Source organism: Rattus norvegicus, chromosome 8 (genome assembly GCF_036323735.1).
Source record: "Rattus norvegicus strain BN/NHsdMcwi chromosome 8, GRCr8, whole genome shotgun sequence".
Lineage (NCBI taxonomy): Eukaryota > Metazoa > Chordata > Mammalia > Rodentia > Muridae > Rattus > Rattus norvegicus.
In genome coordinates this window covers 78905859-78919786 of record NC_086026.1, presented here as the reverse complement: position 1 = coordinate 78919786, position 13928 = coordinate 78905859, and the positions used below count along the sequence as shown (strand labels likewise).

The window sequence follows — 13928 nt, the reverse complement described above, 5'->3', positions numbered from 1 at the left end:
TTTATTACTCCTGTTTTTGTGTCCGGTAGCACTCAATCCTTTCTAGCCTCAGCCCTATGACAATCATGAATTTCATCTTTGTGTGTTTGCCTTGCCTGGATATTCCATACAAACAGGGTGGTCCAACACATGATCTTCTGTGCATACTCTCTCAGCCAGGGCTTCTAGGATTTGCCCACGCTGCTGTAGTAATCCATTGCTTTTTGTAGGTAGTAGTTCACTTATGAACAGATCCAAATATGCTTATTCAACATCTGTGACTGGAGGCGGTTTCCACTTTGGGGAGAGTATGAAAAATGTGGCTAAGAACATTGAGCGTCTTTGTGAGACCTTTGTGGTCTTGTTTTGCTTGAGTAGATCCCTAGGCAAGGCATTGCCTACTAGTATGAGAAATTACCTGAGTAACCCTTTAAGGATTTGCCAGATCATTTTCCAAGTTAATTGTACCATTGTTTTTTCTGCACTTTGAAGCAGTGAAAGCCTCAGCTTTCTATTAAATTCTGCAAAACTTCAGGACAGACTCCTAAGTTGAGTGAGCCCATTTGACTTTGGAATAATTGACAAGAGTCTATATTTGTTTTGTGTTTGTACAGTGTTTTTTATTGGGCCAGAATTTTGATGATGGCAGTCGTTACTAGGTGTGTATTTCTTCTTGCAGACCAAATGAAGGCAGAAATAGACAAAATCCTGTCCCCTTAACCTCATCAGGTCTCAGGCATTTCCAGAACCCCTCAGCTAATGAGCTTCCTTTGTTGATGTGGAGCGAAGTAGGCTTTGGGAACTTATAGTTTGATAAACACTTCACTCTGTGAATTGCCCCACGAATCACTAGTCATCCATAAGGTACTCTGGATGTGGGAGTCCAGAAATATTCCCAAAATAAAGATGTTTGGTTTAGAAATGTGAGGATATGTTGCTAGTAACAGTTTGCATAAGTCTGGCTTTTCAATAAAGTGGTATTTTCAGAGTGTGTGTGTGTGCGCGTGTGTGCGTGCGTGCGTGCTTGTACGTGCATGTGAGTGATCCATCATGCAATCAACACAGTATATACTGTGGCTCAGGGACAGTGTCAAAAAGCCTGCAGAATTTCATACTTGGTGTTTAATGTTTTCTACAGCATGTTTCACTATGTTCTGTATTATGTGGGCCCTGGGCAGAACAAAAGGGACCCCAAAATAATTGCTCATTGGAATGGTGATCTTTTCTGTGTGTGCCTAAATGTCTCAGAGAAGTTGATTGCAACAGCTAATTTTGAAAATGAATGAATCATTTCCTCTTGTCTTTAGGATCTGTGAGTGTTTTACTAGAAGGACAGGCTAACAATGTTAGAAGCTGCAGGGTGGAGCTGGTTCACAGCCACGATGAGTTAGGCTAGTAGTAAAGACAATGCCTTCTAAATGAAAAATAATGGATAGGGCTGGAGAGTTGGCTCAGCGGTTAACAGCACTGACTCCTCTTTCAGAGGTCCTGAGTTCAAATCCCAACAGCCATATGGTGGCTCACAACCATCCGTAATGGAATCCGATGCACTCTTCTGGTGTGTGTCTTAAGACAGCTACAGTGCACTCATATGAATAAAAATAAATAAGTCTGTAAAAAATGTATGTTCTCAAATGCTGGCTTTAAAAAATAAATAATAATTGATAAAGCAACTTCTCCTCCCCAAAGGGAAAGTCGTCTGTGGGTAGAAATGTAACCCCAGAATTCCCTCAAGTGGATGGGAACATGTGGTTCCTGAGAGGTGACTGTGTTTTATTGGAATCAATTATTTTGCTTTCCAATGAGAGAAAGAGAAAATTCAGAATACAATTAAATTCAGAGACACCACTTTTAACTGTTTCTAACACCAGAAGTCATTGATGCCAGAACAAGGCAAACTCCTCAGCCCACAGCTGGAGCCAATCTCTGAGCAGGAGGCCTCTGCATCTCCGGGGGGCGGGGAGTGTGGGGGTGTGGGGGTGAGGCTGGCATGGGGTTCAGGAGGAATCTCTTACAGTTGTCGTAGGTAAAAATAATTGTCCACGTTTATGGACTGCCGAGTGATGTTTGGATCAAGGTATTAGCATTAAGTCGAACTAATGAGCTTGTCCATCATTTTGAAGTTTGCTCATTTGTGTTGGTAATGATCAAATCCTCTTATTTCTCTTTTTTGGCACTCATCTATTGCATGGCGTTTTATTTTTATAGAACAGAAATTTACATTTCCTTAAGAAGGATCCTTGTTGTGAATAGCCAAAGGCCCACTAACCTAGTATCCCTCAAAAGATACAATCAGTCAAACCATTCATAGCGTAATTAGGTCACTAGATTCTCAAGATGTGGCTGATTGGCTATAGACTAAAGTTCTGTGTTTTGTTTTTTGACATTTTTTCTTTTATTGGATATTTTTTTAATTTACATTTCAAATGTTCTCCCCTTTTCCAGTTTCCCCTCCAGAAAACTCTCTCCCTGTTTCTATGAGGGTGCTCCCCCACTCACTCACTCACTCACTCACTCCCACCTCCCCACCCTTACATTCCCCTACACTAGGCCATCAAATCTTGACAGGACCAAGGGCCTCTCCTCCCACTGATGCCCACAAGGCCATCCTCTACATGTGCTGCTAGAGCCATAGGTCCATCCCTGTGTACTCTTGGGATGGTGGTTTAGTTCCTGGGAACTCTGGGGGATGCAAAGTGTTGTTACCAGTTGTAGTTGCCCTACTGCTTGCTGTAACATTATCACAGGAGAATGTTCTCTTCCTAATCTAATTGTATTTTGGGACCCATTTACTCATCCTTTTTACTTTTACTGTCCTTTCGCTAGTGGCCTCTGTGACCTTAATATCGATTTTGGATGGTGGCATTGAATACCACTAGACCACATCTCCAGACTTGTGTTAAAAAGAGAGGATACCCAGCACAGCAGGGGCTTCCCTGGCACTATGGACTCAGCCTGGCATTTTCACAGGCTTTGGGGGAAACTGAGACCCTTGGTCCCTGTGCACTTGAGTTGTGTGCACATTAGATTTCTACACTGGGAAGCTTCTCAGCTTCATTTTTTCTGGAGGTCGGGGAGCCTAGTGATTCCAACCAGATACTAAAACATTCCCGTGAGCAGGTTTTACTGGCTGGTCAGTGGCTGCTGCTTTTGCTTTCTTTCCTAGAGTTTATTCCTGACCTGAATTTGCTCTCCTTTCTGCCTTTCCTGTTTGATCATTATGAGGAGAAGTCTAAGAAATTCTTTTTATATTCCCATCTGAGTGGTCTCATGGACCCAGGAATTAATTGTCTTAAGCAGAAGGAATGGCTTTGGATGAGATCTAGAGGTGACAGATTATGATTGTGAACTTCATAGTTAACTCTCAGTTTCCTGAGACAGCAGAAGGGAGGAGTTGTAGTTGTACAGGGCAGTGTTGTAAGACAGCCAAGTGCGAGATCTTTCCCTCTTTGTTTACATACTTGGGAAGAAAAAGATGGGGGATGATTTTCTTACATGAAATCAAATTTCAGACCAGGTCAGATATTTATGGAACATCCCTTACTTATAAAAATGCTTAGAGTGTTGTGTGTGTGTGTGTGTCAACACACAAAGACACTGTATTCTGGCTTCAGGATATTTTAAAATATGCATACGTACACAACAGCTGAAGCAGGAGGATTGCAGGGAGCCCTAGACTGTCCTGGGCCATATGTCAAACAAACAAAACCCCACACCTTAAAGTGCTTGCCACTTCAGCAATAAGGGCCTGGGTTTGGTACTGAATATGAACATACGATTCTTGATGTGGCTGGTAGTACACATTTGTTATCCCAGTGCTGAGGAGGCAGGGACAGAGGATCCCTGGGGCTCTCTGGCCACTCAGCCTAGTCTACTTCATGAGGCCCAGATCCCACTGAGGAACACACACACACACACTCTTATACATTTACACTCCCTAAGAGGTTTTTTGATATTATTCTAAAAATCACAATAATTTTGTTGTACCATTAAAATGATGTGATACTCATACTTATCAGCTGTTCAGTTAGGAAAGTACACAGTGCCAGCCGGTAAGGAAGAAATGGGAGACAAGTGTTCCATTAGAAGCTGAAGTTTTATTATAGGATAATAGCACACAAAGCACATCTAAAATTGATGTGTTCAATGCACTTTTAATAAAGGTACTGTAATGTTAAAGGTACAGTTTCTAAGTACAATATAACAACATCCATATTAGAATGAAAATTGGAGTATTTAAAAGACAACATTAAATCTCTCTTTTTTTTTACAGCTTGTATTTACAAAATGAATCAAAATATTTTTTCTTTAAATTCAGGACTCAATAAAATAAACAGCTGGGAATAAGCGATCTACGACTGTAGAGAGAGGACTGTGAAAAGAAAACCCAATGTCAGTGAAAAGTGGGATGAGCCTCTAGGAAAGATCATTAGCAAAGTTTAGGTCCATATTATGGTTCTTAGGAATCCCGTAAATGGTTTGCATTTCTAGTGTGACAGAGAAAGAAGCTTTACATCCTGTACACAGAAGAGACAGCGTCTTAGCTACAGGCTCAGCATCGCTGCTTCCAGACTTTCATGACTATGCACAGCAGGCCAGTCTTGTCACTCGTAGAGTTGTGTGACATTTGTGTGCTGGATCCTGGAGACCCACACACAAGTAGACTCAGCGTTTCATGTCCTCCAGGAGGACAGTGTGACTCTTAGACTTGTTTATAATGGTTAACTGTAAGACATTGCATGCTTGATCCGTTTGCCAAAAACACCCTGGTTTGGGGAGTGTTTTAGTTGTGGGCACACCTGTCATTTTAAACAGTTATCTAGTGTTGACATTTGCTGGCCATGTGCAAGTACAAAGAGAGAAAAATCACTGCCCTAGGGAAGCTTGGGATACTAAACTGTGCAAAAAAACAAAAAAACAAAAAACAAAAAAAAAAACAAACAAACCAGTCAATCGATCCATCCATCAATCAAACAAAAGTTTCAATCTCTCTTCAAGCTAGACAGTTAAGGAATGGCATGATTGCATTAAAAGAGATTTCTCTCTAAATTGTAACAAATTCACTTTAAAAAGTCAATTGTTCTCATCAACTTTCTTTAACCACCTGATTGCATTGAAAAACCAAGGGGATAGCAATAAAAATGGAGACTGTCCAGCATGGTGGGTAAGGATGCAGTGGGATGCATGGGGTTCACTAATTGTGACTTGAGAAATTATCACCTTCAGTTACAAAAAGTGCAATAAACAGAAACGTTTGCTCTATGTTTATAAATTGCTCAAAAATCTTTGCTAAAGATCTTACAAATTCAGTAATATTACAGAACAATTCTAATCAATATTTAAGAAGGCTAATTACATCCTTAGTGAGCTATTTGATGTACAACTTTAACAATGCCAATCACTCTTGGGGAAAGATGTCAGAGTGTTTACTCAGCTCATCATTAAACAAGTTTTAAAGCAAAGGTCCTCCACTCAGTTCACAGAACTGGTTGTCATATTAGAACATCGTCCCTTGTTGAATTTACATTTATCCCAATGTATATGCTTATACATCTTGTGACTCAGATGAGGTGAATGGCCTAGGGTCCTAGCAATCTTCCATGAATATTCCACATATTATCTATACGAGAAGTTAAATGTACAGTCCAGTCAGGTGCCAATTACAGAGTTCCCAGTAAGGGAAGAAAGGATTTCTCCACTGAACAAGATTGTTGCTTTGGGATCAAGGCCCGTCAAATTATTTTTCAGCTCAGGAGATGTGATGAGCTGAGCAACACACTGAAATAAATGGTAACAGTTTTCCATGTCTATATTTATGAACAAATTTACCCAACATGTCAAATATCCACACTAAGGAAGTAATTTTATCCTAATTAAATACACTCTAGAATAATTTATATAATGATATTATGTATTTAAAGAGAAAAGCATGTCCCAAATCTAGCACTCTGATACAGTTGCCAGTTGGGTACAGGTAGATATATATATAGATATATATATATGTATATATATACAAATATATAGTTATACTCAGTGAAATTAACAAGACCCAAAGGTGGTTTTGTCTAGGAATAAAAGGGATTTTTTTTTGTTCACAAAAGTAACTTATCTAGCACCACACATCAGAAAAACACAAAAATAGCACACTCTAGTTCTAAACAGCTATGTCTAAAATAGATTATATAGGAAAACCAGTATTACACAGCATATTGTGGATTTGATAAACAGATAAATATTTGCACTGAGTAGGCTGTTTATAATATAACATCTTCTTATCTATACAGAACAAAAGCCAGAAAGTTAACTGTATAGAGGTGTGCAGAACAACATTAAATATTACGACTCAAAAGCAGGGTGAAGGTAAATTTGAAAGAAGAGTAGGAGAGAAAATGTGTACAGGCCGTTACCAGTTCTTAAGTTAATAGTAAATAAGGAATCTGTTGCTTGAGTTGAAGAAAGCAGTAAACAAGAGATTGCATTTACATGCAGATGTCTAAAATTTGTAGTTTTTAAAGTCTATGCACAAAAGTCGTCTGTTTTATTGCTTGACATTCAGTTATGGCTAGATTATTTAACCTATTTTTTTTTGTACTTTGGAAACAAGTATATTGTTAAAGGTGCCATAAAAATGGACAACATTGAAAACGGTTTGTAAATAAACCACCCAACACTGCAGTTCTTTACAGATTAAAAGCCTTGTCTGGGGTTTGTCATAAGTTCAATATATTTAAACTGGGAAAATATGTTGTAGCTTGAAGCCTCCCATTGGCCCAAACATCCAATACAAAAACTTGTCTCCGCAAAAGGAGCACGCAGACAGTACAGGTACACTTAAAGAAGCACGCAGATAATACAGGTACACTTAAAGAAGCAGCCAGCTAATGTCCTACTGTCTAAAGCAGCCACCACTGTTGTAGATGAGATTTCAAACCATTATGATGAAGCAGAGACTTGGGGATTCAGGAAGATGTGTACAGTACGTACAGATTGTGTGTGTGTGTGTGTGTGTGTGTGTGTGTGTGTGTGTGTGTGTGTGTGTGTGTATGAAGTCATAGTCACTATATTGCTCAAGAAGTATCTGCATTTATCTGTGTACTGTGTTGAGTGATTATGATCTTATTAGTTACTCCTCCACACAAGTCATAATGAATGAGAGGGCTCACACAGGAACACTGGAGAGAAGCCTGCTGTTCTAGGGGAACAATGCAAGGACACGCACAGCCCATAAAGCCAAACCGCTATCTGGCTGGCATTAGCTTCTAGAAGGACCAAAGAAAAAGCATAGGGACAGCTCATGTGGCAAAACACACTGGATGTAAACAGAGAACACGGATCTCTTCCAAACATTCATCTCCACTCTCCACACTAGACCCTGGGAAAAGGTTTCTATTTGGATCAAATATTCTGTCACCCATTTACAAGTAAGTAAGCGACTCGAATAGTGTTTATTGCTCTAAGTTCTGAGGCTGTGGTCGAGCATGCTCTGCCCCCATTCATGGTGGCTTCCTGGTATGAAGCCAGTCTTCCTGCTTGTTTAAAAAAATAATAATTTGAGAGTCTGACAGACTGATCACATACAAGCACGTACAGGTGCAGGGCTTGCGCACACGCGCAGACACACACAGAAGTGCAGCCAATCGCTTTTGAAGACACTGATAGCTGGTCTTTGCGTTAGTTAAACAGCAGTGGGATGGTCCCTATCATCAGAGCCGATGGAAGCATTTCATGCATTAGTGTTTAGGGAATACAGCAAGGACCAGCATGACAGACAGCAACCGTTGACCAGAATTTGATTGTGGCAGCTGCATTTCTGGGCACATATGTGATCCACAGTACAAGGCCGCTGTTGTAGGGTTCTATACCACAGCTTTTTGAGTTGTTAGTGGCCCTGTGATGGTGTATAAGAATGTCTATCACATGCATGTGTATGCATGTATGGGAGATAAAGGGGGAAGAGGGAGGTTTCTGTCACCTACACTCAAAACAAGGTGTGAGGTATCACTGTCACCTGATGGACAGATTTCCCATACCTCAAGTTTGCTTACTGTAGTAAGAAGCTATGTAATTCTGCCAAGTGTGTGCTATGGGGCAAGAGGCTCAGAACCATTAGTTACAATGAGCTTCTTTGGCTTTATGGAAAGTGGTGTATGGGACCGTCTGAACTAACTGTGGTTCTGAGCTGAGACTCCCTTAAATTAAAGCTATGCCACGCAGGGACAAATTTGTCTTTAAATGGCAGCTCTTCAGGAAAACAAACAACCCCCACCACCACAAATCAAAAATGCTAGGGATGCAGAATAGGGATTGTTTTGCACAATGGGGGTTTGGTTTGCCCCTGGAGAATACAGTGAAATACCCCTCTGTTTTCTAGCGCTGAAGGACTCTGTTGTGGGCCACTGCACTGATAGGTAGGTCTTCCTGCTGGTTTAAAAACATTTAAATTCATAACACATAGAATGTGAAATTGTTTACAGATGAGTTTCACAGGAGCATTTGAATTATGAGGGGACAGCAGACAGGCTGTCACTCCCGGATTCATCTTCCATTCACACAGCCTCAGGAGTTAACGTGTTTTGAAACACGGGAATTTTGAACTCAACAAGATGAGACAGTGAAGAATTCACACAGACAGACAGACAGACAGACAGACAGACAGACACTTCTCTACAGTTCGCTTGTGCCTTGGAGGGATACTGTTACCATCGTTGTTTTTAATAGTAAAACCACAATTTGTCCCAGTCCACTGGCCACCCTGTTTTAAGAGTTTTAGAAGTTCCCTGAGCACAGTGTTTCTGACTCTCAGCCCCCACTCCAGACAACAGGGCTCTGTCCTTGACACCAAGATGGATTGTCATTCACAGTAAGTCAACCATAAGGTGCTTATCATCATCATCATTATTATTATTTACCCTTTTGTGTTCCACCAGTCAGCACAAAGAACTGTCAGAAAATAGCTTTTTATTATTATTATTATTATTATCATTTTAAAATAATAGTACTGGAAAGACATGACTCAAACAATCGGTGTTTGAAACAGTGGCTTTAGGCTGATTATCTGGCTGCCTCTCAACAATAACAAGTGATTCGATCGACATTCCGTAGCCAAAAAAAAAAAAAAAAAAAAAAGAGAGAGAGAAGGAAAATAAGTCAAAAAAACAAACTAACAAAAAACCAAAAAACAAAAAAAAAAAAAACCAAAACGAACCCAACAACTGTACAAATATGTGTTTTTCCCTGAGGGATCAAAGTACACCGGCAAGTGCTCTATGTACAGATATTGCACTAGGTAAGAATTAAAAGACGTGTGCAAACAAGCAACAGGAGAGACGCTTGCATCCTACGGAAACCACCTCAGCAAGGCTTCTGCTAAGTTGCTTTGCATTTTGGAATGTCGGAACACAAACAGCCATCCCTTAGTCTACAACAAAAAAAAACCACGTACATCTACTATGGCACATTCAATGAAATAAAAAGTTTTCCAAAGACAGATAGGCAAATTCCATCAAGAAAATAATACAAAGTTTGTTTGTTTGTATTTTTTTTTTTAGAAAATTACATTACTTTCTTTCTTTGTTTCACATTACAAAATCTTTTTTTTTCTTTACACAAATCACATTTTATTGCAGGAATATTTCTAGTGCCATCAAATATTTATAGAAGGGTTAAAAAAATAGAAGTCTCTCTAGAGTGGTCCAGACAAGGCTTTGTATAGAATAAATCATTTTTTTCCATCTTCTAGTTTTGATTTATGCATTTTGAATACATTTTCTTTTCCATTGACACTTAGTAGCCTAGAAGCGGTCTAACATACACACTTCATACACACAAAAGACACACACACACACACACACACACACACACACACACACACACACACAGGCAAACATGCTCCTTCCTCCCCTGACCCTCAGCCCACCCCTATCCACTCACAGAGATCTGGTATCCACTGGCTAAAGAACAACCAAACTTAGAAGCAGTGTCTTAAGTCATGTTTTCCTAAGTTAGGAAGGGTGAATCAGGATGTTAAAGACTTTGGGGAAAAACAAATCCATTTAACACAAATTAGAATACTGAGTGCTTTCAAAACAAAACAAAACAAAACACCCAAACTCATAGCCATAGCACAATCTATGGTCTGTCCAAAAAGTGCTTTCCACTGCACTTTGGGTTTCTCTGTGGCCAAGGCCTGTTTCTCACGATGTCCTAGATTGTTTGCATATCACAGTAACAACATTCGGATTCTGTACAGAAGCATCATTCACCTTCTATAGGAAAAGGTTACCTGATGGTGCTCTTGCAGCCGAGCGGACAATAAGGTTCAGTCCCCAGGAGGCTGGGGAGCCTTTTAAGCTCAGGCAACTTTAATGACATGAACAACAAAGCCTCAAGATCCTGTGCCATCAACCGCCTGGTGGCACTACACGATCAGGAAGAAGAAAAGAAATGCCAAAGTTTTACATCCTGTTCTGGACTCCCTGGGACTCAACTTAGGTACAAGTCCTAGTCAGTTGTCCTCTCAGTTCCTCAGAGCATGCCTGGCTCTCCAGCTCCACCCCTCCCAGAAGCCATCATGCTGCTCTCTCCTGGTGTGTTGTAAAGCAATGTCACCATGGCACAGTACTGAGATTAGAGTATCTTGTGTTTGTGTCTGCATTAGGTACATACAGAATCCTTCCTGGGAAAATGAATTTCTCTGAAGTTCAAGATCACGCTCTCGCTCTCTTTCTCACACCCTTAGAGACGCTCAGCCAGCTCTCCTTAGTCACACACATGGACACTGGGATTGGGTTCAGTTGCTCTTTAGTGCGATAGCACCTGAGGCTGGTCATATGCAGAAAGCTTTGGTTAAAATGAAGTTAATATACTTTACTAAATCTATCCCCAAATTTAGTGAATCTGACTAAACAAGAAAGGAAAAACAAAACCCAAACCCAAACCTCACACCATTCCCTCACACAGGAGAAACGACAGAAAAAGGGCAAATAAATAACAAAACCGTACTCTTTTCAAAATATAAATACTATTAATCTTTAAAGGAACTATGTTTAAATAAAATTTTGATTTACCCCTTCTTGCCCAAATATAAATACTATATGCTGACCACTAACCTCTCCATATAAACACATAAAATTTTCTATGCTTGTAAGAAATTTAAGTAAATATCACTCCCCTGTTTATGGTTAAACCCTTACTATGTTTTTGAAAAAAAATTAGATGTTATTTAGGCTTCCCCCACACGTTTCTGTACAAATAATTCCTTCCTACTTTCCAAGTCCCTCAGTAAATAAGGCAGAAAGTCAGTGAAGTTAAAGATTGTGAAGTGCTCTGGGAAGCTGGCCCTGGGAACCCATCAGACGGACATCAGCAGGAGCAGAAATGATAACAAAGGAGTCAAGGAGGACCCTATTGGCAGAGCAAGCATCTGGGTGTTCATAAAAGTGCCCCCTGTTCCTTGTGCCATGGAAGATGTCCCTTTTTTTTTTCTACAGATATGGTCTTTGATGTCAGACCAGTATCTTGTGACCAAAGTCATCTCCTAAATGCCTAAATTCTCAAAAGAGCACTTGGTTTTAAGAATTTCTTTTTTACGTTTTTCTCTTACTCTGTGTGTGTGTGTGTGTGTGTGTGTGTACGTGTACGTGTACGTGTGTACACGTGTGCGTGAGTGCACGTGTTCATGTGCGGGCACGTGTGTGTGCATGTGCGTGTATGTGTGTATACACATGTGTCCACAGAGGCCAGAAGGGGACACTGAAATCTTGGGGCTGGAGTGACAGGCTTTTGTGAGGTGCCTGATCTGCTTGCTGGGTTCCAGGCTTTGGTCCTCTGATAGAGCAATAAGCACTCTTGACCACTGAACCATCATCTCTGTAATCCCAGGGCACTTGGTCTTAAAATATGCATACCTATGAACATAAGAAAGCTCCTTCCTCCTTCCACTGGGGATTATCTTTTTTTAAAAAAATGCAAAATGAATCAATACCTCAACACTTCTACCTGAACACAAAAGCCAAACTATCTTTATATATTTAATAAAATAAGTTACAGTCCACAGTTTTCTAGTAAGGTACACAAATGTCTGCAGCTGGCACTGCCTCCACTCGGGAGGCAGATCTTAAACACAGAACTAGGTTCAACACTGTCTCCCTCCCTCTTCATCCACCATCTCCCCAAAATAGAGAACAGCAGTCTAGAACTGGGACAGTTAATCTAGGGTCGGTTTACCCTGAGGTGACTTCTTAGGGCTCCCAATGCCAAGAACACAAGACATTCAACGAATGCTTCATGTTGGGTGTGTGTCTGCTCCAGGTAGAATCTTTGGGTCCTCCTTCTAAATAAGAGCTGGAATCCAGTAAATATTCTGGCTGCTAATTTGAAAGCATCAGAACTGCAAGTTGATGCTATGTCCCTGTGACTACTGACTTAAGTGAGCCTCTCCTCCTTTCCCTCCCAAAGGTAGCATTTTAAAAACTTAAGAAAAAAAATAAAATAAATAAAAATGCACACATGGTTTAAGCCCCACAGCACCAGACACTCCTTCAACTCTGGATGAAGCGTAAACACACCCATTCTCAACTGCATGCACAACGAAGTGTGGTTTAGGGAGCAGTCCCTTACTAATTCCAAATTTACAGGTGGGGAAAAAAAATCCAACATGTTCATTTCTGGATATGACCAGCCAGTCTTTTAAAAGTAATTTTTTTGTTTTTGTTTCTTTTTTTGTAAACAGCAGCATAAATACCTCCCGACGTTCCTTCCAAGCCTTCTCAGCTAAACTTGTGTTTCTGGTGTACATGCGACACGGCGACAGTGAACACGCTAGCATTTAATTTAAAGGAAAACAAAAAGGTGCAAACGGAAAGTGCCTTATCAATTCAACAGGAAAAGCTACGCCAGTCACTACATTTTATATTAATTAAAACAATATATAAACAATATCTCTTTAGCTATATATAGTCTTCATGCCCATTTACCCTGTGTAATATATTATAATGCTATTGTTGCGAGCGCTTATGGAGCCCCTTTCCACGCCATCCTGCTGACCGGCAATAATCGGTGAGAGAAACAAAAAAATCTTCCTTCATGACACAGAAAAGCAAGCTGTGCAAAGTAACGCCGTAACTCTGGCCATACACACCGGGGTCACCGATTAACGCTGGACTCTGCTGTTACCCGTAAGTCTGTGGGCAGTGAGCTGTAAGAAAAGGGGCTCCTCCGACCGTAGTACCCTCCTCCTGTTATATGCCGAGGTCAACCGCTCTAGAAGTTGAGACAGAAAAAGGGTCCACATCTGTAGGCATAGTGGAAATCATATGCGTGAGCAAAACAAGTTCAGCTTTTATTGGTTTTGATTGTTTCCCCTTTGTGCCTGAACCCCGGTCACCACAAGATGTCTGTGCAGTGTGTTGGCGCTCCAGGGCTGTGCAGGGCCATAGAAAGTGTCTCAGGTAAATTTGTCTTCGTTGTTACTGTTTTATTTCCTCTCTTATTTTTCTCTTACTTTCCTGTTTGTACTCCAGATGTTCTAGAAGTGCCCGGGCGCTACATTTACCCATCGATTTGCATTGCTGGCTCAAATTCTGAAGTGAACAATTCCTTGTATAACGGAGGAAAATGGAGTCGCACAATGTCTGGGTATATTGCTTTAAATGCCATTAGCTTTTCTGTATGTCGTCCGCATAGGGCTCTTAACGTAGACACCTTGCATATTAGCTGTAAGCAGGAGAAAGGACAGGATGTCAGGAGAGTAAAAAACCAAGGAGTAAGGGTGACCTCCACAACACTGCTTGTCATGGTGAGGCACACTTGATGCTGCCTAAGCTTCCAGTGAAGGGAGAGATAAATGGTGATCCTGTGTCAGAATTTGCTTGGAATAGACCAAATACATTTTGAAGATGAAGAATTTAACCCAAGGAGGTATTCTTGCTCCCCCCCTCCCCTAGTGCTAG

General features: G+C 40.6%; 1 protein-coding gene across 5 annotated transcripts in view; it reads right to left on the bottom strand.

Moving 5' to 3' along the window:
- Window positions 1-4056: 4056 nt before the first annotated feature.
- The window catches only part of Rora (RAR-related orphan receptor A), a 733021-nt gene continuing 723149 nt past the window's right edge, over window positions 4057-13928 (bottom strand). For all 5 annotated transcript variants that reach the window (XM_039082824.2, NM_001427367.1, XM_063265167.1 and 2 more), the window contains 1 exon segment: window positions 4057-13692. In XM_039082824.2, coding sequence (XP_038938752.1) covers window positions 13528-13692 — 165 coding nt within the window. In that variant the 3' untranslated portion in view covers window positions 4057-13527.